The sequence below is a fragment of the Molothrus aeneus genome, chromosome Z (assembly GCF_037042795.1).
Source record: "Molothrus aeneus isolate 106 chromosome Z, BPBGC_Maene_1.0, whole genome shotgun sequence".
NCBI classification, from domain to species: Eukaryota; Metazoa; Chordata; class Aves; order Passeriformes; family Icteridae; genus Molothrus; species Molothrus aeneus.
The window spans coordinates 47,682,322-47,708,968 of record NC_089680.1 but is presented as its reverse complement, the minus strand read 5'-3'; the positions used below and the strand labels follow the sequence as shown (position 1 = coordinate 47,708,968).

Here is a 26,647-nt window from a genome sequence, read left to right as displayed (position 1 = left end):
CAAAATCTGAGACTCCAGGAGTAAGCACTTTGACCCTTCCCTAAGTTTCCAGAGCAATGTAACGTGTCTGGCCCTGTGTCAAACGTGGCTCTGAGGAAGATCTCTCCCTCCTTGCAATTGCCAGGTGCACTTTGAAACATTATGTGACACTACCACGTCTGCCTAAGCAAGAATGAACACATCAGAAGTGCTCTCTGTCTGTTCTTACCAGGAACTGTTGCTTGCTTTGTGTAAAAGAGTTTAATTCCATTTGTTCTTACTTTAAGAAAGATGCTCCAATTAAAAGATAGGTGACTAAAGATCAGATAAACCTTTTTGACAGAAATAATTCCCTTAACTGCCTCTTGCTGGTGACTCCATTGTCAAATCTGATGAATATGCTAAAAAAATTAAGTTGGTGCCCAAATTAAAAATTCATTGAGTGCTTGATTAAAACCAAAGTCTGCATTAGAGGGAACTAAAGAGAAGTTATATTTGTATAGTCAAGACAGACTAGAAAGGGAGGCCCTGACAGCTTCTTCCCTTCACAAATAAGATGGAGACACAGATACAAATTATTTCAGGCAGGCTCCTCCTCATGTCCCATTATATATTTACTGGTGAAGGATATTTCTTACAAGGAATTTAAAGACTAGACTGCATTCTGAGTGTGACAGAATAATATTAATACAAGTGTGAATCAAGAAATGGATTTGGGAGAATTTAAAAACTTTTCCTGTTAGCTACAATTATTTTTATTTTCTTTTCTCCCCAAAGGGCCAATAAAACAAAAGTGAAATATTACCTTACCAAAAGAAGGGAGATACTGAACTCTGATATTCAGAGAGAAATGGAACAAGAACACAGGGCTGGTTTGAGGAAGAAAAACCTGCTTTTAAGAGTTGAAAGTAAACAGTGGATGAGACATCTGATTCAGATGTGACGCCTGGAAGCTGTTTTGGCTACACCTGACAGTAAGCAGCAGTATCCAGAAGTGTAATTGCTTGTGAGTCATATGCCCATGTAATTGGGACACTCTGATTGCTCCTGTTACAGCTACCTAGTGCGATAAGCAAAGTGCGATAATCAGCTTTAAGTTCCTGAGAGATTTGCTGTTCAGCTGCATTGGGTCTGTTTGTCCTGGGTGTGCTCATTTTTTGAAATGGCAGCATACAAGCATTTATGAAGAAAGGTCAAAAATTCAAACATCAGTGATGTGGTCTTAAAAAAGTGCAATGACAGCTTGTGAAAGACATCAGTGCAAAAGTATTGAATAACCTCAATGTCTTCTAAGATATCCTGGAAAACACATGCACACAATCCAAACCTTAAAGCAAAATTCTAACATAATCACACACTTTGACCCTTAACAGGATCTCCTCCCAGGTTTGAAAGTACCCTGATTGTGGTTTACAGAATGCTCTTCCTGACGTCCCTTACTTTGTCAATGGTCACGTTTCGGCCACTAAGGGGCCACAACTCCACTGAAGACAGGAGAGCAGCATCAATTATACAGTAAGTATACTAAGTTATTACAGCTTATATAATGCACAATACTACTCTATTTCTGAGTTAGAGCAAAACAGGAAACCACAAGATCTTGATTATAAGTCTGGGAGGGATTCACTTTCAATAAGACAATGGAAACAGCAGAACACTTTTTCTTTACACTGTTATTGAGGAAATAGAACAAATTACTTTGATTCCCCTGGGTGCGTGAGTTAGTAAGTTCAGAGTTACAGATTCCTCAGTCACAAGTAACTAAAAATATTTTCTTAATATACTAACTCACCTTGGTATTTCTGCGTGTTTGGGGAATATCCTAACCTACCCATCCACTTGCCAATTTGTGTGCATCCTTTTCTTTAGCTCTTGTATTCCTTTCTGCAAAAACAGACCCCACTTTTGAAGAAAAAGAAGGAAGGGCTTGGCATGTGCTGTGGAGATGTCTCAGACTACTAAAATGAGTAATATGAATTATTATGAATATTCTATGGTAAAATAAATGGGGACTCTTTCATTTTATGATGCATCATTGTTAACTGCATTCATTTGAGGTTTGATCCATCATGCTGAAGAAACAAAAAAACCCCTCATGTCACTAACATTTGAATAGTTAAGAAGGAAAAACTAGACCTGCAGTTTTCAATTGTAACATTTAACTGCAGTTATACTAAAAGACAGAATGACACCACAGCATATTTGTGAGTCAAAAAGTAGGTAACAGACACTCTCCTTCCTGCAGTTATTTTTAATATATTTGGGATTGGGCGAGTGACTTTGGCAAGCTGGAACTACCCAACTTGAAGGATCAAATCTACAGTTAAATTTACAGCCTTTTAGTTATTTACCTAACAGTATCAGTGACTGATTTCACAATAATGGTTGGTACTTCCTCTACTGGAGATAAGCATACAATCAGTGAATGGGCAGATGGTTCAAAGGCTGAGGTTGATTAGATGGAACATGAAAACATGTGGATGATATTATCTGTTTCAAACTCATGCTACCAAATACTGTCTGAAAAATAGAACGTCAAAGGGAAAGCAATTTCTAGAACTACCTCCTCTCAAACCCTCCTACTGAGGGTTTTAAGTAAAAGGATTCTTAATCCTTTCAATACCACTAGCATTAAGGAACAAAGTATTCTCACAAAGTACATACTCACATCCATGCTAAATTATGCCCTCCCTCTCCAGTGCAAATAAATTCTGCCTCTGACCCAGAATGACAGTTTCTGGAGTGGACTGCCTTCAGGGATTCAAGACACAGCTTCTTCACTTAACTGCATGACTCCACTGGCTTCTCAGTGACCAGGAATATCACTTTAATTTTTGTAAATTGCTCTACTTTTTTACTTTTCAGGATTTTTCTCTGTGTAGCAGGAATTCTGGCCCCTTCTCTGAGGCTGCACCTTTGATATGATACAGGACAGTGGGTCATTCCACCACAAGCCAGTCTTGTCCAAATTGTTCAAGGAAGGGCAACAATGAGGCAGGACAGAGGCCACTCTTGTGAATACCAGACAATTTACTACAGGGAATTCACCTGGAACCTGAATTAGATAGAAGTGCATCTAAATACCACTCTCAAGTTTGATAGCACAAGGGTAGAAATAACAATCTCTTATCTGAAAGCTGTTTAAGTGGTTTTATCATTCTCTCCCTGGAGGAAAATCACTGCCAGATGCAAGGCAAATCTGATGTATTAGAAACATGCTCCTCTGCAGCCACAAATATATTGGTTTCATGTAGCTTTAAACAGAATTTGGTTATATGTGAAATACAACTTTTTTCTCCCTAATGCAGTATAAACAACAAGGTTGAAAATGGAATAACTGAATACTTAACAGATAAAATTCACTGTTTCTGAGGTGAGTTTCCTGTTTAACACTATTTTGCCACCCCACAAAAATTACTTATAATTTGCAGAACTAGTAAGAGTAAATCTTTGGGGCTTTGGGGATACTGAGGAGGGAAGCTGGACAGTAGGATCTGGGTACTTACTGCTCCTGTAAATGGAGAGGCAAAGAGCTAGAGAGCAATTACTGTGCTTACTTACATCTGCTTTTCCAGTTGAATAGTTGGATCTATTCTCTCTCCCAGGATCCCACAAAATTCTGGACTGCCATGTTTGATAGGTTTAAAGCCTCCTCCAGGTGCTCTTAATTGCCTGTGCTGGTCATTTGAGGGAGGAGGAGATGCTTGCCGTTTCCCTCTTCCATTAAACTGGGCTGCAAGATACACAATAATTACCTCTCCAGGCAAGGTTAGCAAGGACCAAAAGAGTTGTAGCACTTACAGCAGTTGTCACACCCCACAGAGAATAAACATATACCCACTAGCATTTAGATGCTTTATCTACAAAGTTATATGTATCAGGTATGCAGAGTACAGTCCTAAAACTCCCTTGTTTTCCCAGTAATAAAATTCATGCTCTTCTAAACCATTTTATAATAACTACTGCTTATCTTGACATGTGATACTTTGATCCTCCAGAGCTGATGCTGTTAAACAAGTAACAGTAATGAGCCTTAAGTCACCTGCCATAATTCCAAAAGGAAATAAGTGAGAACATCAGTTTGCCTCAGGTTATGTGGTATCATCCTGACAGTGATCTGGGGGCAAATCAGGCAGCTAACATCCATATCAGAAATACTGTCAAGCAGCAAAGAATTAACAGTGCATCCACTCATATGCTGCTGGCACAAAGCTTTTGCCTTTAAAGTCTAGGAAACAGATGACAAAAGAAAGATATTCTTTCATCATTTCTCTCACTAACTACATTATTCCAAGAAAAGAAATACAACTTATTTTGCAAAGCTGTAATTTATTAGAGCAGTGCAACACCTGTAGCTAAGCACATACTAATGATGTCAGCATTCTCATTCCACACTTACAGATTCCACATAGCTACAATTAAAAAAAAAATACTAAAGGACAGAATGTTGACAGAAACAGTGAAAGAATCTACCCACACCATATTCCTGACTCTTATTGCCTTCTATGATTTGCTGCTTCATCAAAAATTAACATTCCCAGCTGCAAATGATTGTATATTAAGGCCATCTAGTGAGGACCAGGCAGAGAACCTTGACTGTGTCAGGAGGTAAAAATCACAGTGCTCACAAGCACAAACAGCTCAATCAGCCCCTATGTGAGTTTCAACAGCAATACTGGAGAAAAATGTTACGATGAAAACTGAAGGAACTCCCTGCAACACTTATAGGCCTCATGCACTTAAAAGTGAACTTACTATAACAAACAGCCAAGTAGGCATGTGGCTGACAGTATTAAGTGTTTTAAAGCAGACAGCTGCAATGTTCAAGTTCAAAATGATAATGCAAAGAGACATGTTCGATGAGGAAAATGTTTCGGAGCTGTTTTTTAAAAATTTGTTTATGCTTTTGTCATGAAGCTTAGGACACTTCCAAATCGCCCCTCTACTCAGAGAAAGTAGGCACAATTTTTTTATTGTAAAATTTAGGCAAACGTATTCAATCACATTCCAAGTATACATAGTGGAAATATGCTGATTCTTTCTTAATATAAACTCAGATTTAACCTCATTACTGGAGAATGAAAGCTGATTAGCATAACAAGGAAAAACACTGCATGTGGATACCTGCCCGTGACATATACGAGAAGTATTATTACTTTAACTCTAAGAAAAACACCTGGATGTAACTTGGGTACTCTCTGAAATCCAATGAGTTTATTGTCACCTTCCAAACAAGGAACGCCTTTCAGATGCCAAAAAACTCCGTTCACATAACAAACGCAGTTCTGACTCTTTAACAACTTGCGATTATAACACAGAATCACAGAATGGCTTGATGCTGGAAGTGATATTAATGATTATCTAGTCACAAAACCCCAAGAGCAAAGAGATGCCACCACAGGCAGTGATTTTGTCCACTAAACCACAGTATTCAGAGCCCCATCCAACCTGGCTTTGAACAGTTCCAGGGAAGGGCTATCCACAATTCACACACAGCAACCTGCTCCATTGCTTCACCATCTTTGACTAAACAATTTCTTCCTAACATCTAATCTAAATGTCTCCTCTTTTAGTTTAAAAATGTTCCCTCTTTTTTTATCTTTATATGCTTGTGTGGAAAGTCACTTAACATGATGATAAGACATAGGAACTATTCTCCAAAAACAGGACAAAGTCAAATTTCAGATGCTTTTGAATGTTGGGGCTTTTTCTCTGTTTGAAAAGTTCAGACATGTGTCTGGACTTCTGGCCTTTTCTTTTTTTTTTTTTTTCCCAGGAAGAAGCAGTCTTGAAGGGCTATCCAAGCAGATTAAAGTGACAAGTGTGATACTCAGGTACCTCCCCACACAATGCTGTAATCTGAGTTTTGGCTGCTATGAATCCTCTCTTAAACAAAGCTAAAGTATATCCAGCCACTGCAGTTATGGAATAGACTGCAATACTTTACTTCCATACTCCTCATCTGGCCTCTCTTCCACTGCCCTGTTATTCCTGCCCTACCCCTGTGACAGTGGCATGCCAGAATTCCCTTGCTTTAGCTCACTCAGGGTCCTAGGCAGCACCTTCCATTCAACACCAGAAGAAGCCAGAAAAAGTTTGGCATTTATAAGTCCTTCTTCCATGAGCCCATGATCAGTGCTGGAAATTGCTACCAAATGGCCCTCTTGACCATTGAGACCCTCTTTGTAAGTGAGGGTCACATTTTTGTAACGCAATACTAAGACTGGCTTTACAGACTTCACAAGCATTTCCTTTACCCAATGTTTTCTGTGCCCACACAACAGTTTGAAGAGGACAGATTTCTCACAAACTCAGTGGAAGCCAGTGTCAGTGTGACATTCTTCAATAGGCCCTCTGGTGCCCATGCTATCTCCTATCTATCCAGTGGGCTCTCCCTGGTGCTATCTCCTTTTCCAGCCAGACTTGTGTACCTGGAAGCTACTTTGTTCCTGTTGCTTTGCCAGCCTCAACTCTTCTGGGCAAACCAGTCTGCCCAGCTCAGCAGGAGTTCTAACAAGACCTGCTCGCTTCCCATAAAAGCCATCAAAAACACATTTTAGCTTCAGCTGGACAGCCTCCAATAAAACAACCCCAAAATTCTTTGTGAAAAAACTCCAGCTGCAGACAGTCAAAACGCTGCATTCCAGCTCTGCTACACAGGGACACATCTCTTAGCACAGCAAAATCCATAGGCTATGTACATCTTGCTCCATCCACAATGCCAGCATGACACCAGCCTCAGCCTCATCCTTAGGAGTCAGAGCACAGACACACTGCCCTCAGCCTCAGCACACTTCATAGCTTGTGCACACTTTCATTCTGACAAATCTCAAAGTCCAGGCTAGAGATAAAAAGCTTTTAGCTATGCTTCAGCAACAAATCTTGAAATCATGGCAGAAGAACAATTTTGTCCTTCAAAGACTTGCATGAGTAATTAGGTTCATGGTAATTCTAGTGTCGCTGGTGATTTTGTTTTGTTTCCACAGTTTATCACCTGACAAATCAAAAACATTTGCTTCGTAAGACTCTCTGTCTGCAACTCTCATCACAAATGTGTGTTGTTCCCTCCAGATGAATTCCACAAAATAGGAAAGTTTCAGCAGAGGATCTCTCCAGGATCTCCACAGTTCCACAGAATTGGAAGATGGTAATTGTGGGCCTGTAAAGTGGGACATACCCATTGCTAGAATTTTTAGTACTTAGACCAACACTGCACTTTTCAGAAAAATCCACCTCAGCTAAGAATTGAAAAACCCCTTTCCAGATCTATACTATGGAACCACCGACTAAGTCAGAAGGGCACTTCATACATCTGAGCAGGGGGTCAACACTTCTCCATTGCAAACTTTCCACCATTTCAAACTTCAGAGCTGACCTCTTCATTCCTTATTTTAAACATTTACTATTCCTAGGACAAAGATGATTTCTAGAGACACTAGATGAAACAGCAGCTTGCAATCAGGCTTGCGGCCAATCCTTAGACATTTCTTTGTGACAAAAGAAACTCTTGTATCTAAAATAACCTTATACCTAAAACAAATTAATCTATAATGAATGGCAGCCGTAATGAGAGAAATCTAATTAATCTCAAAAAGTGTTTACTCTCCTTATTTTAAATAACAATTCTCTATGCTGAACCTGTGAGTAAATCAATCATATCATAATACCATTTAATTAAACCTCTCTTTAGTCTATTAATTCGGTAAAGCAAAATTTTGCTCTGTGTGCTTTCGTAACTGCATAGTACTTGAAAGAATATTTACACATAAGTCAATGATAAAATCTTGTATTGGACTGACCTTGTTAATTTACAGTTACATATAAAAACTGAAAAGTAGATATAAAGGAAAAAAACAACAAAACTAGGATTCTTTATTTTAAAACAACTCAGAAAAACCCTCTTTCAGAATTTACCTCATAAAGACCAAAAAAGTGGACACAAAGATGAATACAGAGGTTAACACAAGATCCAAATTAATTAAAACGCATAGATTTTATATTATATGACCAATACATGAAGGATAATAATTTACATATGCCCATATATGACTCTTTAGACTTAACTTTTAAAATCCAGTCTCTGTAGCTGCTTTATTAATATTTGAAAAATTTGTGAAATGTGATCTCACTAGAGACAGATGCATACTGGTCCACAACTTGCATCTCAGCATCATTAAGCAGTGAAGTTGCTGGTTTTTGAAAGAAAAGTTACTTTTCACACCGACCTTTTGTGGGCAGTTATGTGATCAGATCAGGTTGTTTATCCAGTCATTTCTTCCCACAGGATGAAAAAAACCTGAAAATGGAGACTGCAAGAGCTCCTTGAATAATTGCTTCCAATACTTGACTGTTCTTGCAGAGAAAAAAACAACTTGAGTCAGAACCTCTACTGATTCATCTTATATCTCATCTTCCAATCACACACCTGCTCATTTGTGAAGAAACTGGCTCCGTCTTATAGAGGATCTCCTCACAGGCATTAGAAAGTTCCCACTATGACCCACCCAAAGTTTTCTCTTCTCCAGGCTAAGCAAGCCCAGGTCTCTCAGCATCTCTTCATGTCACTTTGTTGGCTCTATGCTAACAAAAACGTTTATCGACATCCCTCTTATATCAGAATTCTACCACAGCATTATGCATACTTCAAGAAATATGAAGTAAAGAGGGACAGTCACTTTGCTTCATCCACTGGCTTGCTCCTATTCACACAGGCAAGCATGCTACTAGCCTTCATCATGGTGAGGAGTATTGCTAGCCACATTTAGTCCACTTCCCCTAGGACTGTTTAAGCCCCTTCTAGCAAAACTGTAGCCCAGCAAGTCGACCAGATCTAGGTCCATATCATTGCAGGGGGTTAGTTTGCTCCAGATGCAAGTCTTTAGGTCTGTTCTCATTAGGTTTTGTAAGCTTGTTGTCAGTCCATTTCTCCAGCCTGTTCAAGTCCCTCAGAATGGCAGCCCCTCCCCTCCCTTGGCTGTTATTCCAAGCTTGATAAGGGGCATTTCCTCTCCTTCTGCTCTTGGTTACTAATAACTATGCTAAACAGGAAGGGTTTCAGAACATATCCTTGGAGGAATCACACTTGTAACGAGATTCCAGGAAGAGTATGAATCACTAACACTACCCTTTGAGGTCAATGACTCTGAAAGGTTTTTGCAGATCTACTAGTCCACCCATCTGGGCTACAACATTCCAAACACAGCTGATGCCACAGCACAACATCCTGAAAGCTTAAAGTCTACACAGATGAGACCTACTGCTCTCTTTCCATTAAGAGATCTAGTAGTTTTAACACAGAAAGCAAACAGGTTTGTCAAGCAGGATTTACCTAGGATAAATGCACACTGACTACCCACTAATCATTGCTCTCAGGCTTCTTCCATGTTTGGTCCTGGAGGCACACCTCTTTTCTCCCTGCCTCACCCCCAACACTTCATCACACTGTCCCTTTGAGAATAGCTCCACAATTTCAGGACCCTGCAAAGCAAGTTCCTCACCACAGAGATACTCAACAATAAACACTATCTACATCCCATCCATTAAAATGTAGGAAGGGAGAAGGAGCAGGAGAATCAGAACTTTTATGAAGTAAGTTGCTAAGATGATTGACAACAGGTTGGCTGAAATACCAAACAAAAAGTGCAGTTTCGTACTTCTGCAGTAGGTAAAGATTTAGATGACCCACATTCACTTTACAGACATTTCTTCACACACACATATACAAAAGAGCATAACTATTTGATTTACCCCAAAGGCAAGTATATATAGTATAATTGTGAGAGGGAATTTTGAGGCTGGGATCTAGGAATCCTACCTGCCAAAGCTGGGATGCTGACTTTGTTCCACTCCCACGGCTGATCATACTCATCTGCAGGCCTGTCATCATCCTGTGGCAATTTGCTTTCTCGTAAATGGCGACTCACCACACTTTCAGAATCCGATTCCACACCACTGCCTTCTGGTTCATAGGGTGTGTCATAGAGCTGCATGTTTTTCTGATGGGACTTCAGGCCTTCCTGCTGTTGAAACTCTGTTGGCAAGGAGGAAAGTTGCATCAGAATCACTACTAACCACGTCTTATCATTACAGTCTATAATTTTAGAGCATTCAACTTCCACCCATTTCTTAATAGCCACATAATTATAGAGATGACAAGCTTGTACAAGACTTCTAAATTCTACCTCTACATTGGTAACTGGCTGGAAGCAAAAGTTTGCTCCAGTTAACCACCACAGCTTCATGCCTCCACCAACATTTCCCAGCTTATGCAGAGCCAGATTGCAGGAAGCACACAATCCATGTCAGCTGCTAAAAAGCACATTCACAAGCAACTCTACATAAATTCCCAACAACACTGAAATTTGTGTATAGTTAGTTCTTCAGGAAGAGATAGTTCCAAAGCAAAATTTGAAGACACAAAGAACAGAAAAAAAAAATCCCACAGTACTATTGTATATGTTGATTTAAAAAAGTTGTCTGCCTTTACACCTACAGAATATCAGCAAAAAATGAACTAGAGTAAGAACACAAAAAAAAAAAAGCATTAGAGCTTATCTCACATCAAAGCAGTCGTAACAGCAGCTCTCAGCTGCCCGAAAAGCAGTCAGAACCAAACCTTTTTGGGCAGAATCAGAAGAAGCAGTAAGGAGGAACAGGCACAAGAGGCAGCTCAAGAGATCCAAGTGATACATTGTGGGTACCTTCTTCCCCTTGTATGAGGGGCAGCCCCAGGACAGGTTACCAGGTAGGTCACGGGAAGTGTCTTCATTCTTTGAGTTTACAGAGCCTTGGTTAGGCAAAGCCACAGTCCCTCCATCTACTGATACAAAACTGGGTGGAGTGAATGACAGACCAGGTGGCTGTGCTACCATTCAAATGGACCCAGGGAGGCTGGAAAATGGCAGACTAACAGGCTAGAAAGCTGCTCACCAGAGAAGGACTTTGGGGTCCTGTAAGGCAGCAAGTTAAACACAAGCCAGCAATCCACCCTTACAGGAATGAGGGACAACCCAACTTGGGGTGCATCAGGAGTGCTGAATGCAGTTCAAGAGATGTGATTCTTCCCCTCTACTCAGCACTGGAGAGGCCACATCTGGACTGCTGGGTCCAGTTCTCATCTGCCCAGCACAAGAAAAACACAGAATACTGCAGGAAGTTTCAGCAAAAGGCCATGAAGCTCAATAATGGGACTGAAGCACTTTTCATATGAGGAGAGACTGAAAGAGTTGAGACTGGCTAGCTGGGAGAAAACAAGTTTTAGTGGGGACATTATCAATGCATAAAAATACCTGATGGAAGACAGAGAACACAGAGAAAGACTTTTATTGACAGTGCCCAGTGACAGGCCAAGATATAACAGGCACAAGTCAAAAAATGTGCAATTCCACCTGAACACAAGAAAGCACATTTTGACTGTGGTAATGGTCAAACAAAGAAATAGGTTGCCTGGAGGGGCTGTGAAGTATCCATCTTTGGAGATATTCAAGATCTGACTGGACATAGTTATGGGCAGTCTATTCTAGCTGAATCTGCTTGACCAGGATTTTTTATTATGTAATATCAAGAGGTCCCTTCCAACTTCAGATGCTGTGTGATTATACTGATCACTGCAACAACAAAATAAGAACACCAATAATATAGCAAATTGCAAAGTCATGAAAAGACTCAGAGAGAGAACTTTTTAAGCTACAAATGAAGCACAGATCTAGAGCAGTTCAACAAATGTCATAAATCAAGTAATATATCAACAATAATATTATAATCAAGTAACTTCTCCAAACCCCTTCAAAGCACACTGAAAAGTCTGCAAAATGACAGTACCCTTATTCCTTGAAAAAAAAAATTATTTCATTTATGCATTAAAAATACGGTAATTTTGAAGAAATATACACCAAAATTGATGCTACAAGCAAGACACATCCTCTTCATTTCTAGTTATGAACAATCACATCAAGAAAAAATGCTGCATTGAGAAAAAAAACTGTAATAGAAAGAATACACTGCTCTCTTGAATACTTTGGTTCAGAAAGAGAAACATTTTGGTTTTTTCTGAAGTCAGAAAAGTGGCATGTATCTTTTTGTCTTTCGCACTGTGGACCCAGTCAATGCTACACTAAGAAATGTGCATTTCTGAGGAACAGAAGCTGAATCAGTTGGAAGTGCCAAACACAAATTTCTGTGCCAAATACAGCTGTGCAATTGGCTCTTTGTGTGTGTGAGCATATTTCAATACAAGAACTCTTGCCTGACATTTTTCTTTTACCCAGAAAACCAAAGCATCAGGCCATACAGAAAAGATTACCAGTAAATAGTAGGTGGTTCATGTTCAGGAAGCATAATTAGAAAAATTATGAATATTTGATTCTAAAACAGAAAAGCTTTTCTAGGAAAAGCTACAACCTAGATGGAGGGAAGTGCAGGGCCAGGAACTGGACTTAATAATGATCCTTGTGGATCCCTTCCAACTCACCATAGCTGGTGATTCTGTGATATATGAAAACAAATGCATGCATGCACACACACTTCTACACACATATCTCCAATCTCTTTTGTAAAGCTTTGTATAAATATGCTTGAAAATTCACCTTTGAGAGTATTTGTAAATAAAAGTAATTTTACTTTTATTAATTTTACTTAATTTTACTAAAAGCTAAGTCAGAAAATGTTCCTTTCAATGAACGACAGCACAGCTGAATCTGTACCATAAGCAGTGTTAGCATTATACACACAGATAGCTCAGTGCAAACTTGATATTCAATAATCGAATAATAGAAGACAACAGCACATTTGTGTGATGAAGGACAATGAACAATGACTCTGTGCAGGTTGGGGTTCCTGCATCACAGTAACAGCACATCTTGCTCGTCTACATCTAATATGCAGGAAGAGTCTAAACCTGCAGGAGACAAAATCCCTGCCTTATATCAATTGCCTGATTTTTTTCAACCCCTGTTATTCTATTGGGAAAACTTTTAAACAAATTGCATGCAACCAATCACAGCATCAGTGGTAAGACAGACATAGGTGATTCTTTATCAGTCTGACAGCCATCTGTAATTTATGCATGCTCCACTGAAAACCGGGGAAAACTATAGTGGAATTGGATATAGTTACATTAACTTACAGATTGATCAAGAGAGGCACAATAAAGCTGTTTTTACTTGCCAGTATGTCAGATTTCAAAGTGCACGGGCCCACACATATCAGGTGCAAAAGTGAAAAACCAGACCCATCTCCATCTCAGCTACTTTCAAGACTAGTGCCAAATTAAAATGACAGTCCTACCAGTTCCTCAGCTGCTTTCTCTAGCCAAAAGCCCTGTCCTAGTGAGACAAATCTGACTATGAAGGTCTCATGCTGGAAATAGTACAAAGATGCAAGGTCAACTTCTGAAAAGCTACCACTAAAATTGACTTTCAAGAAAAGTACAAGGGTTATCTAAGCCCTTTGTATCTGACAAGCCTAAGAGCAATACTCAGGACAGAGAACAGAATTCTATTGAAGGGATTTTACAGAGGACATTTAGCTGCACTAAACTCCATTCAGCAGTCCAGAACTCAGAGTTTAGCTGGCCACATTCCTGAATAAATCTTCATCCTATTTCAGAAAGCATGAAACAAAATACTTGGAAATACTCCTAACTCCAACAAGCAGCTGTTGCTAGAAACCCTTTAATATAAGTATAATGATTTTCAAGGTCATTTTGGCATGCAGTTAAATTTGTTCAAATACATAGTTATTTGCAGGAAGCCCAGTAGATTTTTCATTCATCTATTTAACGCCCATTAACATGTAAACACTATGCTAGAATAAGATTGTACAGAGGACAGCTGTCAAGCTGTCAGCTTGAAGAATTTCTGTCCTCCTACCTCTGGATTCAGACTACAGATGGCTCCTTTTTTTCTGCTCTCTTTCCAGAAGTCAGCATTTAAACAACTTCAATCCCATTGACCTGGATTTAGTTTCCCACTAACCAAATAAAAACACAACCTGCTATTGACTACGAGCAAAACTGTAGCCAGCCTGCAGCGAACAACATATACTGTGCTGCTATTCTCACTGAATACTCAAATCTACCAGATAATTCCAGTGACAAGGATCTCAACACTGAAGCGACTTTATCCGGAACTAACAAAACTTTTCAAGGCACACAGACAGACCAAATATTTATCATCAGAAAGATACAGGTATTTAATTAAAGCAAGCAAGCAAGCAAGCAACTATAGCCTTAACAGAGTCAACTTCTTGCATCTTTTCCTCCTATATATACAAAATTTCCCATAGGGAGAGGGAGTGTTTCTGCAATGACAGAACAGGCTAACCTGTCTTTAAGTAGGATAGTCAAAGAAGAATTATGAACAGCAGAACTTGTGGAATGTGGATTCAAACACTTTATATTCAAAAGCCCTAAAAGGGCAGTCCACAAAGTGTTTGGAGAACTTGCTATGAGCACACTGGCTTTTTGTGGCTAAGTCTGGGAAAAATAAAATAGCATATTTAAAAAAAAAAAAGTATGTGAGAACATAACTCAGGAACAAGGCCTGTTTGAGGACAACAGCCAATTTCATTTCTTGTATTCTAACCTACCACTGAAAACCAGAAATTATCAGTGGAAGCAGAAAGAAATTTGAAAATGCTCAGGGTTCACATTGAGAGGTATTGCTGAGCATCTGATGCATTTCCCCCCCCCGACATTATCCTGACAGCCTGGCAATCTCTAGCAGGTAAAGGTCACATCAGGGCCAGATCTGATCACAGACAACAAAGACCCATCTGCAGGAGTGCTTGCTATCAAGGCGTAAGTTTTTCTGAAATGCTCAGACCTCTGCTTTACACATGTTCTGCTCTTGAGGCCTCTAATGGAAAACCACTGAACTGGCAAGTAATCACATTGAAGGGCAGTGAGCTGTTTGGTCCAGGTGTATGGGCAGGCAGCAATCAACCAGTAACTTGCCAGTTTGCCACAGGCATAAGACAGATTAATGCAAAGATCACCCTGATACAAACATTTGCTTCTATTGAATTAATTCCCAGATAAACAGGTCAAAATACTCAGCCAATTGCTTAGTTATCCAAGCCTCGCCATTACTGCTTCTTTTCAAATCCATTTTGGAAAGACAATATGAAAATATTTTAGGACTTGTGATGCAGAATTCTTGCTTTATTACTACAAAGCCTATTCATTAGAGAAGCTAAGTTTTACCTCTGTTCAAAATTTTACCCTCAGGTCACCAGAAATCAAACTGCTTTTCCCTCTGCTTCCAGATCGCAGCAACTGCCACCCAATGGTAATTATTCCAGATTTTGCTAAAGGAAAAGCTGGATATGAGAAGATCTTCCTTCCCTCATCTTTTCTTCCAAACAGAAGCCAAATGACTCAGAAGTGAGCCACTTTCCAGGAATGAACAGACATTTGTTCCCCTGTTCCTTGTGAAGGCTTGGCATAACCACATGATGTGAAAACCAACATCTTCACATTGCCTGCATCACGCCGGAAATACTACTAAAGTCCAAGTATGACTCATTACCCCAGGAAAAAGCATTCAAAGCAACATTACATTCCAGCAATTCTGATAAAGAAAAGTTGTTAGGCCAGTCAGAGCAGGGGCAGGCAGGGAGAAGACCGTTTATGATAAATATCAATAAATCAGCAAAAAACCCCCATTAATATTTTCCACAGAAGGTATGTACTGAATTAAAACAAGTAACCACTACCCTGCCCAAGAAGACAGGAAGTACACATTTGTCTTTGTGGGTGGGAAGGGTGAGGAAGAGGAGGGGTGGGTGTTGGTGGAGTCAAAGTATGCTGATTAAAAAAACAAAACACATGGGAAGAACACCTAAATCCTGGTGGCCTGGAAGGACAGCCTACTGTTTCTAAAGGACATGAAGATTATCTTTGGAGATGTATTTCTCTTTTGGCAGAGGCAAAGAAATAAAAAAATTAACTTTCTCCAGTTCCCTGAAGGCAGAAATTTATTCTATAAAGCCTTCCACCTCAACACCATATTTTCTGATAAATAAGCAGTGTTTAACTGTCAGTTTTAAATTCTTGATTTCTGCAGACTTTGCCTCTTTGGAGGTGCTTTGATGCTGCTGACCTACTTACTCCTTGCACATTTTTCAGTAAGACAGAAGAGGAGCAGGGATGCCCTTTTTATTTAGATAAGGGGACAAAGAATCCAAAAAACTCTGCAACTCTGTACATTTACTGCTGCTTGACCAAGAGCCAACTCCAGATGCTGCTCCAGCCAGTTACATCACATTCCTGGTTTGTTTGTAGGTTTTCTTGACCTGCCTGGAGTACTGATCTTTGGGATTCAAGAATCATTGTTTCATGGCCTAAACAGAGCAATCCAAGTGGCAACAGTGCAAACCAAAAAATTCAAGATCCCCTTTCCATACTCTGAAACTTCTAAGCTGTGTAAAAGACCATTCATTTCTTGAGGTAAGAGGGAACAGAAGCCCTCTGGGAAACAGAACACTGTGCTGGAATTTCCACGTACGCCAGTTAGTACAAGAGTTCTCATCAGCCCAGGACACAAACTACAGTGTCCCAAAATATTTGTTTTAAGATTAGCACAAACAGAATAAATTCTCCTTGAAAGCCATCCTAACACCAACATCTAAATGAGTATTTTAAACAAGCTAAAGCTGTCCCATGTCAGGACAGAGAAGTTTATAGTGAATATGACTGTTTCCTGAAGTTAGATCAGTCCTGCTCTGCTCATGACTGCTACTGATGCCCCCTTATGCCCTTGCCACTGCTCTTCACAAACAAAAAATCTCACCTTCACAGGAATTATCTTGAGAGAGGGCAGGAGTGGAAGAAGAAACCATTCATAATTTAAATGCTCCTCAAGACTCACACAGAAGGAAGATATTTTCTTGCATCATGTCTGCCTGTGAGAGTCTCTGTTTGCTGAAAGCTTAGTCAAAAGAATCAAATTTTCAAATGAGATCAAAATTATTTTTAATGAGTATAAATATATATTTTTATATATTCAGGATGATGTTGCAAGGAATAACCAGATGGGAGCAAAAGGGAGTTTATATGACCAAGACAAAATAGAGAACTGTTTCCTGAGAGCTGGAGGTTTAATTCTATGAGATTATGCAGAAAGGAGTTCTCTTTTCTGCACGTTACTGGCTTTGAGCACAGCCTCCTAGGGATGTGGGAGAGGTAAGTAGATAGAGGCCTCCCTCCAGACTTCTTCCCTTTGATACAAGTAGTGGGAAGAAGTTCCCTACAGGTACAACTTACATGGTACAGTAAGGCAGTAGATTTTTGTAGCGAGAAGAAATGCCATATCTGATTTAACAAACTCAGACGAGATGTATTTTCAGCCAGATGAGACATGTTATCTTCTTTTAGGCGCCTGCTAGCATTTGCCATAGAAGCAAGGAGAAGAACTGCTACTTAATAATTCCTACAACAGATTTATTCCATAGACCTGGTGGCCACATCATCAAGAGGAACACAGAAATGTGAATCATGCATTGTTTTCATCCAGCCTGTGAATGACTGCATCACCATGATTAAAAAACAATCAGCCAACCAACCAAAAAAAACCCCAAAACCCACAACTGCCAGCTGAAAACATAGCCTGAAACTTTCCTGGTGACTAATGTCCATTATTTTATCTTTATTAGTAATTTTTAAAAAGAAAAATGCTAAGAAAACAAAGAGAAGTCAAAGCTTTGGAAGCAATATCTGATGCATTTGTAAGAGCTCTTTCCCCAGCCAGCATTCCAGGCAGAGCAGGCACTATCAGTACTGTTTCCTCCTTTGGCAGGACTTAAAAGCCACACAGCATCTGCACGCTAAACCATCTGGTTTTTCTCCTGTTCACTGCAAGGAACAGCCACAGTGATTATTTGCCACAGTGACCATTTGCAATTTTCCAACTGGCAAATTGCAAGCAGCAGAGATCAGCCACTGTGGTTATTTGCAATTTTCCCCACTTTTACACGCTTTCCCCAAGGGAAGTATTGTCCTAGTTGAAATCTTTCTGTTCTGCCATTCAAACTGAGTTACGGGGATAATCTAGCAACTGTATTCAGCACCTAATGAAGATAAATCACCACCTCTTGGACATACAAGCTTCCAAATATAACTCCAACTGTGTAACTCCAATGTAAATTTAAAATCTAGCACAGTTCTGCACATGCATGCCATAAGGATCATTAATGTAGACATAAAAAATGGTTTGCATTTGCTGTTCAGCCCTGGAGAAAAAATGGTTTAGTTTAGAATTCTACCTTCCCATGATTAGATGAAGAAAGCTGCTCGGTTGTCATTACATGCAACCATTGATTTTACTTATCACAATCCAATGCCTTGCATGCATTAAATGACAGCTGACAGCACAGAAAAAGTGACAGGGATATGAACACTGAAATTACTGGGAAAATTCATCCTCTTTGGCCTATGATCTCTTTACTCATTATGTCAAGTAGTTCAGCAAGGGATTGATGGAAGGAGAAACTTGTGTCAAGCATTTGGAAGTTTCAAATACTCTGTGCTGAGCTGTGCAGCTGCTAATATTCAGTACTTTGCCTGTATTTCCAGATGTATCTGTAATTATTATACTACTCAGGTAAACCCTGATTGGATGTCCATTCCTAGTTAGAAGCCCACCTGCAGAGTAATCTGTCATTTACACAGTGTTGGGTTTTCCCCTTGGACAAGACTTATACAACAGTACAGAACATGCAGCAGTGTTTGCACGTATACAGTCTATCACATCATCACTCAAGAGTATTTGTGCTTACACTGATACATAACAGCAAATAAATCTGGTTAGCATTCAGCACAGAATGGTTAAGAACAGGTGCTTTAAGAAAGCAAATGACAGTCATGTGCAAACATCATAAATCAGTACTTTTTTCACTTCTTGCAATGGAAGTATCACAAATCTGGAAGAGCAATATTTAATATTTTCCAATTAGGTCAAGTGAGAAAAAGTCAGGTTATAAAAATTCATTGCAATCCTGATCCTGATGCAACTGAGTCAACACTTTCTGGTAAATTTTCCAGTTACACTCTTACTTTTCAATATGCATCTCTAAACCACCCAACAGTGAACACGGAAACATTTACCATGCACAAAACCACACCCATGGAGACAACTGTGGAAGGCTTTATTTTTTGCTGGGTTTTTTTTTGTTATTTAAGAGACGGATACAAAAAGATCTTTTAAGAATAGTTAAGAGCGGCTGTCTTGTTATGCTCTATTATTCTACCATGATGCCAGGATCTCAGTGATGGTGCATGTCACAGCCAAAGGAAAGAGCTATAGTATGTCCTACTCTACAAAAATATAATGCAAAATCAAGAGTATATATGAAAGACATCACCTTTTTTTAAACTTCATCTCACTCTTCCCTTTCTATTTCAACTGAGGCAGCAGCACAGACACCTTCACAGCAATCTCAGGCTGCATTAGAGTCATAACTGCTGCTGCAGGACTTGCTTAGAAAAAGCTCATGCTTTTCTGTCTTGCAGCCCATCCCAGACAAGTGCAACTGTTGTTCAACTGTACAAAGGACAAGAATCAGAACAGCAGAAAACCCACTACTTCATCAGTGAATTTTCAAATTATCCACAGAAAATGAATGCAGAAAGCAAGCTGAGTTCCTTTGGGCAAACCTAATTTCCCCCAGGTTTACCTGTGTTGCTCTTAATTGTTAGTGTAACCTGCTATAGCATCAGTTTTGCATGCTTACATCCTGCTTCATAAATCCAAGATGTATGTGGACTCTCCCAAGACACCTACACATGAAACTGAACAATGAATAGCCTTGCTCAAGCCCAGATGAAGACTGAGTATTTCCATCTTCTATTTGTACATTGGTATTATTCAACAAATTTAATCACAGTAGCACAACACAGTCCATCACAAGCAGAAACACACTGAAGGTGTCCTAGGTCTTTACCTGAGTAGGGATAACAAAGATTAATGGACATATTAGCACACCAACACACACCAAAACCAGATGAAGCTTACCTGACCTCAGCCAGAAGGAACAGGCTGCTCCTGCAGACAACTGCCTCTAATAATTTTATCAGCCAGAATGATAAAGAACAGCTGTATTTGCATAGATTTTTGAGCTCCTCCAAAGGAGCATTTTCAACCAGAGTTCTTCATAGCCAGAAATCAGAGAAAGAGAGAAGCTGTACGTTTTTGCGACCCAACATAAAATGCAAAGAGCACAAAAACTGTGTTTCTCACCACTTCTCACTGAAGTTTTAAGTTTGTTTTATGACACTGCTGTGAAGCCACATTAAACTGTTGGTAAACTGATGTGGCAAGATGTACAGTCTCTGTGGCAAAAGCAGACACAAAACTAACCGGCTGAATCTTCAAGTGTCATTTACTTCTAAGGATATGAAAGCACTCCTCTGTTTTGGGCTTCCTAACTGAAAAAAGCATACTAGCTACTACATTACAGCTGATGTCAAAAACGGACCTAATTTACTGAAGGTTTCACTCAAATTTTTGTCACTTGGGATTTCCAGAGTCTGGAAGCAAAAAAAGCAGGCAAAAATTTTATTCATTTACTAGCAAGCTAAGCACAATAAAGATGACAACATATCAGGGCTGAAAGGGTATCTTGTTCCTTCAAAGAACTATTCTGTTTACCTCATGCTTAACTAATACTTCCTGTACCAGCTTTTTTGAGCCTACTTAACTCTTCTGTACAGCACAGATAAAAAACCCAAAGTGATTTGAGTAAGTGAGAGTATAATATGAAAGAGGATGATTGGGAAAGTTCTTCTGAGAAAAAAATCTCACTAGTTTGTGGGGGGAGGGGGGGGGGAAGGACCCCCAAGCAGGACCTTTAAGTTGAGCACAGCTAGCCAGGGAAAGGGTAGAAATTCCTTCTGGCTTGATAGCATGCGTAAAGTCCAGTAGTTGCCTTTAAAAAACAATAAATCAGGGTTAGGCTAGAAATATCTATTCCCAGGTTCGTCATCCTGACACTAGCTTGTTTATTAACATGCTGCTCTTAAACATTTTCACATTTCCTTTGGCTAAAAGCCTCTTTGCAAAAGAATAAAAGAGAAAAGGAAAACAAAGCATAATGGAAGATACAGGCAAGAGTGACAAGGGATTTTTGTATCACTTTTTGTCCCAAGTGCATGTCTCATTTTTTCTTTTAATATCGCTATTACATCTCCATATAACAAAGCCCTGTAAAACTCATCAGCAACAGTCTACATCTCCCATACATTGCTGATTATTCAGGTAACAAATTCTCCACATTCTGCTTTTGAGCCATGTTGCAAGAAGCAATAGAGCTGGCACCAGCTTGAGAAGATTGAGAGCTGATATGCTGGCAAGATGTACCTCTGATGTCCCCCTATCTAATAAAATAGCACTTCTCCCAGTCAGACCAAAAATGAGTTTACAGTGCTCCTTTGCTGTGGGCACAATGGCATCAGTCACCTATGCTTCCATCATAACCTCCACCTGGAAAGCAAGCACAATTCCTGCCAACAGAGTCCAGAAGTGCACGTACAGGCTGAGCGCAGTCTGGAAACCCATCTGTTCAGCCTCTGCTCCATCCCCCCCACAAACTGATAGTGAACAGCTGTCAGGAGTCAGACTTCCTTGCTTCAACAGCATGCTTTCAGCATGGAGTCTGCCCTTCTAGGGTTACCTCCACAAAACCAGAGTATTTGTGCATGAGCCCCTGCTCAAGCTACATCTCAGCAGACTGTGTCCTTGTGCCTCACAGTCACCTGTCTGGTCTTCCCAGAGATAAAGTTTAAAAGGATCAGTATTGGGAACATACTGTCATGGTATGAAGCTGGAAATCAACTGAGACTAAACAAACATGGGTTCCAGCAATCAAGTCTGGGATATGCTGACTCTCACAGCCACTTCTCACTTTTACAAATCAGTTGCAGGATCATAAAATAAGCTAGGTTAAACAAAATCTCAGGAAGTGGAAGCAATCTTGTTCAATGTACAACTCAAAGCAGGTTTTAGCTACAGAGTCAGACAAGGTTACTCACATTCTGGTTTCTCAGTCCAGTCCTGAAAAATTCTGAAGACAGAGACTACAAAAATCTCACTAGGCAACCTTCTCCACAATCTGACTGTCCTCATAGTGAGATTTTTTTTTCCCCCTCTGTATTCAATGAACCTGTTATTTCAGTTTGTGTTCACTGTCTCTAAGCCTTTCCAGACATGGAAAGAACAGATGGAACACTGATTAAATCAGAAGGAATCACAGTCTACAGAGGTCTGATTACAAGGGAAAATGCAGAACAATTTCATTTTTTATTTACTTTATCCAATTTAAGGGTTTATACAACTCACACCAATCTCTACAGGGCAGGCAGAGGATCCCTTCATGTCCATATACTTTCTCATTCAGGCATGTTCTACCTAAGAGAATCCTTTGTACCAAGATGAAATAGATGACCAGAGAAGTGAGACACCTTCAAATTAAACATACATGGTACTAGAGGGTAAGAGTTGGGGAGAGGAGGGTAGAGGGGAGGTGGGAGGGAGATGTAAAGGATTTGAACAGATCAGCAGGACACAAAATGAAAAAACACTAGCTCTTTCACCTTTGTAACCAAAAGAATACCAATATTCCAATTGACTGAATTGTTTTCACTTTAGGGTCACAGTTCTCTTTTTCATATTTCCAAGACTCAGCTGCTGGAGTGCTACAATTAAAGATCCTCTTTGACAACAGAGACCTCAGTGCTACTCAAACTGCTGCCAGAAGCATTGCTGTCTTGAAAGGACAGGCAATTCACATCCTATATTAAAAGTATCATTGTTCTTAAGAAGAACAGTCCAAAATCGTGAAACTTATCTGGGAATGAGAAGGATGGAGTAGAAGGCAGGTGAAAACAGACACAGAATCAAAGCAGCATATTAAGAAACACAAATCTAACTCCCTATGCCACAGGCAACACTGCATGCAAAGCACAGGTAGGCACAAAGGAAAAAGCACCTGCATACATTACACACGTTGCTTATATTAGGAAAGCAGATAGGTTTTGTTGAACTAACCATCTTCATCGAAAGTGTCTCGAAATGACTGCTTTTTTGCCAACACCAGTCTTCCAGATTGCAGGCAAAGGTTAAATAGCATCTTGACCTCATTGGTTTCTTTTTCCCAAACATCCATTCCTTCACCTTGCTTTTTATGCAAGTACACGTTCATCAGACAGTGAGCAAGGAAATTGAATGAATGAAGTTACAGTCCTTCAACATGCATCCTCAGATAGTTTACTATAATTCTGATGTACATTTCCAAAGTTCTAGACATCTTGTTTCCATTATTTTGGGCATAAACTTTTGTCTTAATGAGAACAAGAGTCAAGAAACTGTGAAAATCTCAATTTTTATTCAGGCTTGTGATTCAAGTTTCACATTTAGTCCATTTCCAAACTATATCAAATCAAAAGTGCAAGATGAAGGTGTAGAAACACAAACAAAACCAACATTAAATTAAACTTGTAGTATTAAACATTAGAGAGACCACCTTAAATCTTTCTAGGGAGGAAACATCTTTATACATAAAGAAATTGTATTAATTTTATGCACAGCTGGTTTCCAGCCCAGTGATGCACCCAGCTGCAGCAACCACTGCACATCACAGTCTCTCACTACATGAGAAACTAGGTTCTCCCCTTTCTGGCTTTATCTTCTCACAGTCACTCATGGGGTACAAGTGCTCATGAAGACAGGAAGAGAAGTACTGATGATCCTGGCAACTGGACATGCTTCTAAACTGGTAGGGTTTCACAGCACGCTGCTTTGCTCAGAGAACGCAAGGACTTGTGTTGAAGCAGGTCCAGCACTATTTCAAACATCACTCAATTCGTGCACTTTAGACCTAATGCCAAGGAAGACGTTCTCTTCTGTAATTGTTCTTAGACAATTTCTTTCCCTTAAATCATTGCCCGATGGAATGTCTGTCCAAATTCCAAATTAAGTAAGAAACAATTTGAAATAGATGCTGAAGCCCAGGAGGTTTCTAATTAAAATTGCATCTAGCATACTTTAAAGAAGAAGCACAGCTGTTCAGAGCATATGTCCTCACTTCTCACAAGCTGTAGGGAGTTTTGCACTACAGGATGGCAGCAGGTGACAGTAACACTAGCACTATGCTCCAAATGATGGGAATGCTCAGAACACATCGGACATTCCTCCTTTGTCACTTCTAGGAAGAGCTCCCCAAGATTTCCAGTGCTGCTCCAAAGGAAACTCCCAACACCAAATAAAATCATCTTCTTATCAATCACAAACTTACTTTGGTGTGCTGCTGATCTTCAAATCCTACCCAGTGGCTCTCCACATTGCAAATGTTGAGATGAGAGCACATGCGCATTAAATTTCAAGAGTGAAGTGTTACCTTGCACTTTTCTAGACTTTTAAAGGTAAAAATAAAAATCTTAATTTTTTTACTAGAATGACCATCATGTGGTCTATTCACATCATCTGGAAACCGGATGATAATAGTGCTAATGAAGAATTCACAATGGATTGATTCTCATTTGGGGCTCATTTCCAGTCATGGCTAGCCTATTGTTAGACCCTCAAAGAGAATTAGACTTGAAACACATAAATGTAGGAACAAAAGAAGGAGCTTAAAGCTTTTTGAAAATGATGCCAGCTGTTGAGCTTAGTGGACAAATACACTGCTTCTCCTGTGCTCACTACAGCTGTCTGCCATGCTCAAGTACAGACAGACAGCAAATCTTACACAGAGCCACTACAGTGCTTAGAGATCTGGTTAGCTTGCTAGGCTTAGTGATTTTCAATAAGCCAAAAATATTCTTCCTAAACTTCCCATCTGTACGTGCTAATCCAGGCATCATAATCAAAGCCTTTATCAAAGTAGTTATCATTGCTTTTCTTATATTATTTGCAGTTGCAAACCCGGTGCCAACAAGCAACATGCCAGAGGCCACCTGGTAAAGAATTTTACAAGATCTGACTCACCACCAATGTGCTCTAGTGACTATTCAGATGAAGTTACATGTCTGAACAAAAAGACAGCCTTTCTAGTTACAAGGGAAACTGACACCCAAGACCTTTTGAAGTAGGTCCAGGTTCATGGGAATGCTGTTTTCTCCATATTCCCAGCATTTCTGTGATAGCTTGCATGAAGACTGAGCTACTTCTCCCAGCATGTCCATGGGAAGCTCCCAGTTAAGGCAGGTGCACTGTTTTTGCTAGGCCGCCTGTCATGCATTAGAGATTCCATTGTGATGCAGCTATGGACTCTTACCTCAGTCCCTAGAAGGAAGTAGTGAAGTGCAAGAAGGCATTTACTCTTCTAGCACTGTCTGCACCTATAGAGGAGTCTCAGCTTTCTGCATCCTCAGAGAAAGAAGCCCAGCACAAAATCTCTAAGTATGAGCTAGTTAGACTTGTTCACTGCTGTTCTATGGTAGAGCCAGGATGATGCATATGGAGACAGGATGATAAATACAAAGAAAAAGAAGAAAAGAAGAGGATGCTAATATTGTGAGCCTATGAACAAAGCTGTGATTTTTCTTTTGGAATTCTCTCTAATAACCCCTCATTTAATTTTAAAAGAGCTTCTGTTGACAAAATGCTCACATGCATTAAAGCCCCTCTAGATGAGAATCCTGTCCTTCCTCATCACACACTTCCCTTAGTTTGTGCTCACTTTTGCTAATATGTAATTGCTCAGGTTGATGAAAGCATTGAACAACACAGGCAAGAAAACAAGTATCTCTGTACCATGATTCTAATGCTCTAGAGAATCCCTAGGAAAAGCTCTAGGGATTCTCCAGGTCTTCAGTCCAGTACACAGATCCTTCTGCTACATCACTCACCTAACCCTGGAGCATGCATACAAGCTTATCTTTTCAGTTTGAAACTTGAATTCAGATTTCCATTTATGGCCAGAAGCCTTTTCATGACTTAGATTTTCCAATGTTCAAGAAGTAGTGGCGGCATGCTTTTGTGTCAATTTCAGACTCACCAAATGCACAGTGAGCACTTTCCCTAATCTCATGGGTTGGCACATCCCACTTACAAGATCTAACATGTCCAGTCCCCAGGACAATTGTGTGACTAGACTCTTGTGAGAAATACATCAATAACAAATTGAATTCTTTCCTCCTGTAACACCTACTTTGACTGTCCAAAAGGAGATCTTTTATGCCCTGAGGAACTTCTCAAGTTACCCAGATCAGAACAGAGGCACAGTGTATGTTTTATCCATAGTGCTATGGCAGCCTTTTTAAGTCTGCACATAACATAGCATTTGCTCCATGAGGAATACCACATCGTACGTTACATCTCAAGGAAATCAACTGTTTGCAGTAATGCTACCCATTTAAATCTTCTGAATTATGAGACACAAGAAGAGTGTTTTCTCCCTGGCTACCACATTGAGGCAGATGCATGAACTAGAGGCCAGAACTTCATAAAGAGGCTGATGTCTCTGGCACAGTCCTAGGTCATATCTATAAAAGCAAAGGAAAAACGTGATGTACATCAAGACTACCAGGGCATAGACCTGAGGCATTCCTAGATCTCTAAGTAATCAGGGCACTGATGCACCGCATGCTTATCTCGCCTTTCAAATCACTGCTCTAATTCAAGGGCTTAATTTCTCCTTCCCTGACCATTCTACAGAACAGAAGATACAATTCCTG

The 26,647-nt window shown here is 39.8% G+C and overlaps 1 protein-coding gene across 1 annotated transcript in view; it reads right to left on the bottom strand.

Moving 5' to 3' along the window:
- Nucleotides 1–26,647, bottom strand: part of SHB (SH2 domain containing adaptor protein B) — a 57,551-nt gene that overhangs the window by 13,148 nt on the left and 17,756 nt on the right. Inside the window, exons 3-4 of the mRNA XM_066569628.1 lie at nucleotides 9,794–10,009; nucleotides 3,541–3,712 (exon numbers count right to left, since the gene is read on the bottom strand). Of these exons, the coding sequence (XP_066425725.1) occupies nucleotides 3,541–3,712; nucleotides 9,794–10,009 (388 nt within the window). The remainder of the gene's footprint in view (nucleotides 1–3,540; nucleotides 3,713–9,793; nucleotides 10,010–26,647) is intronic.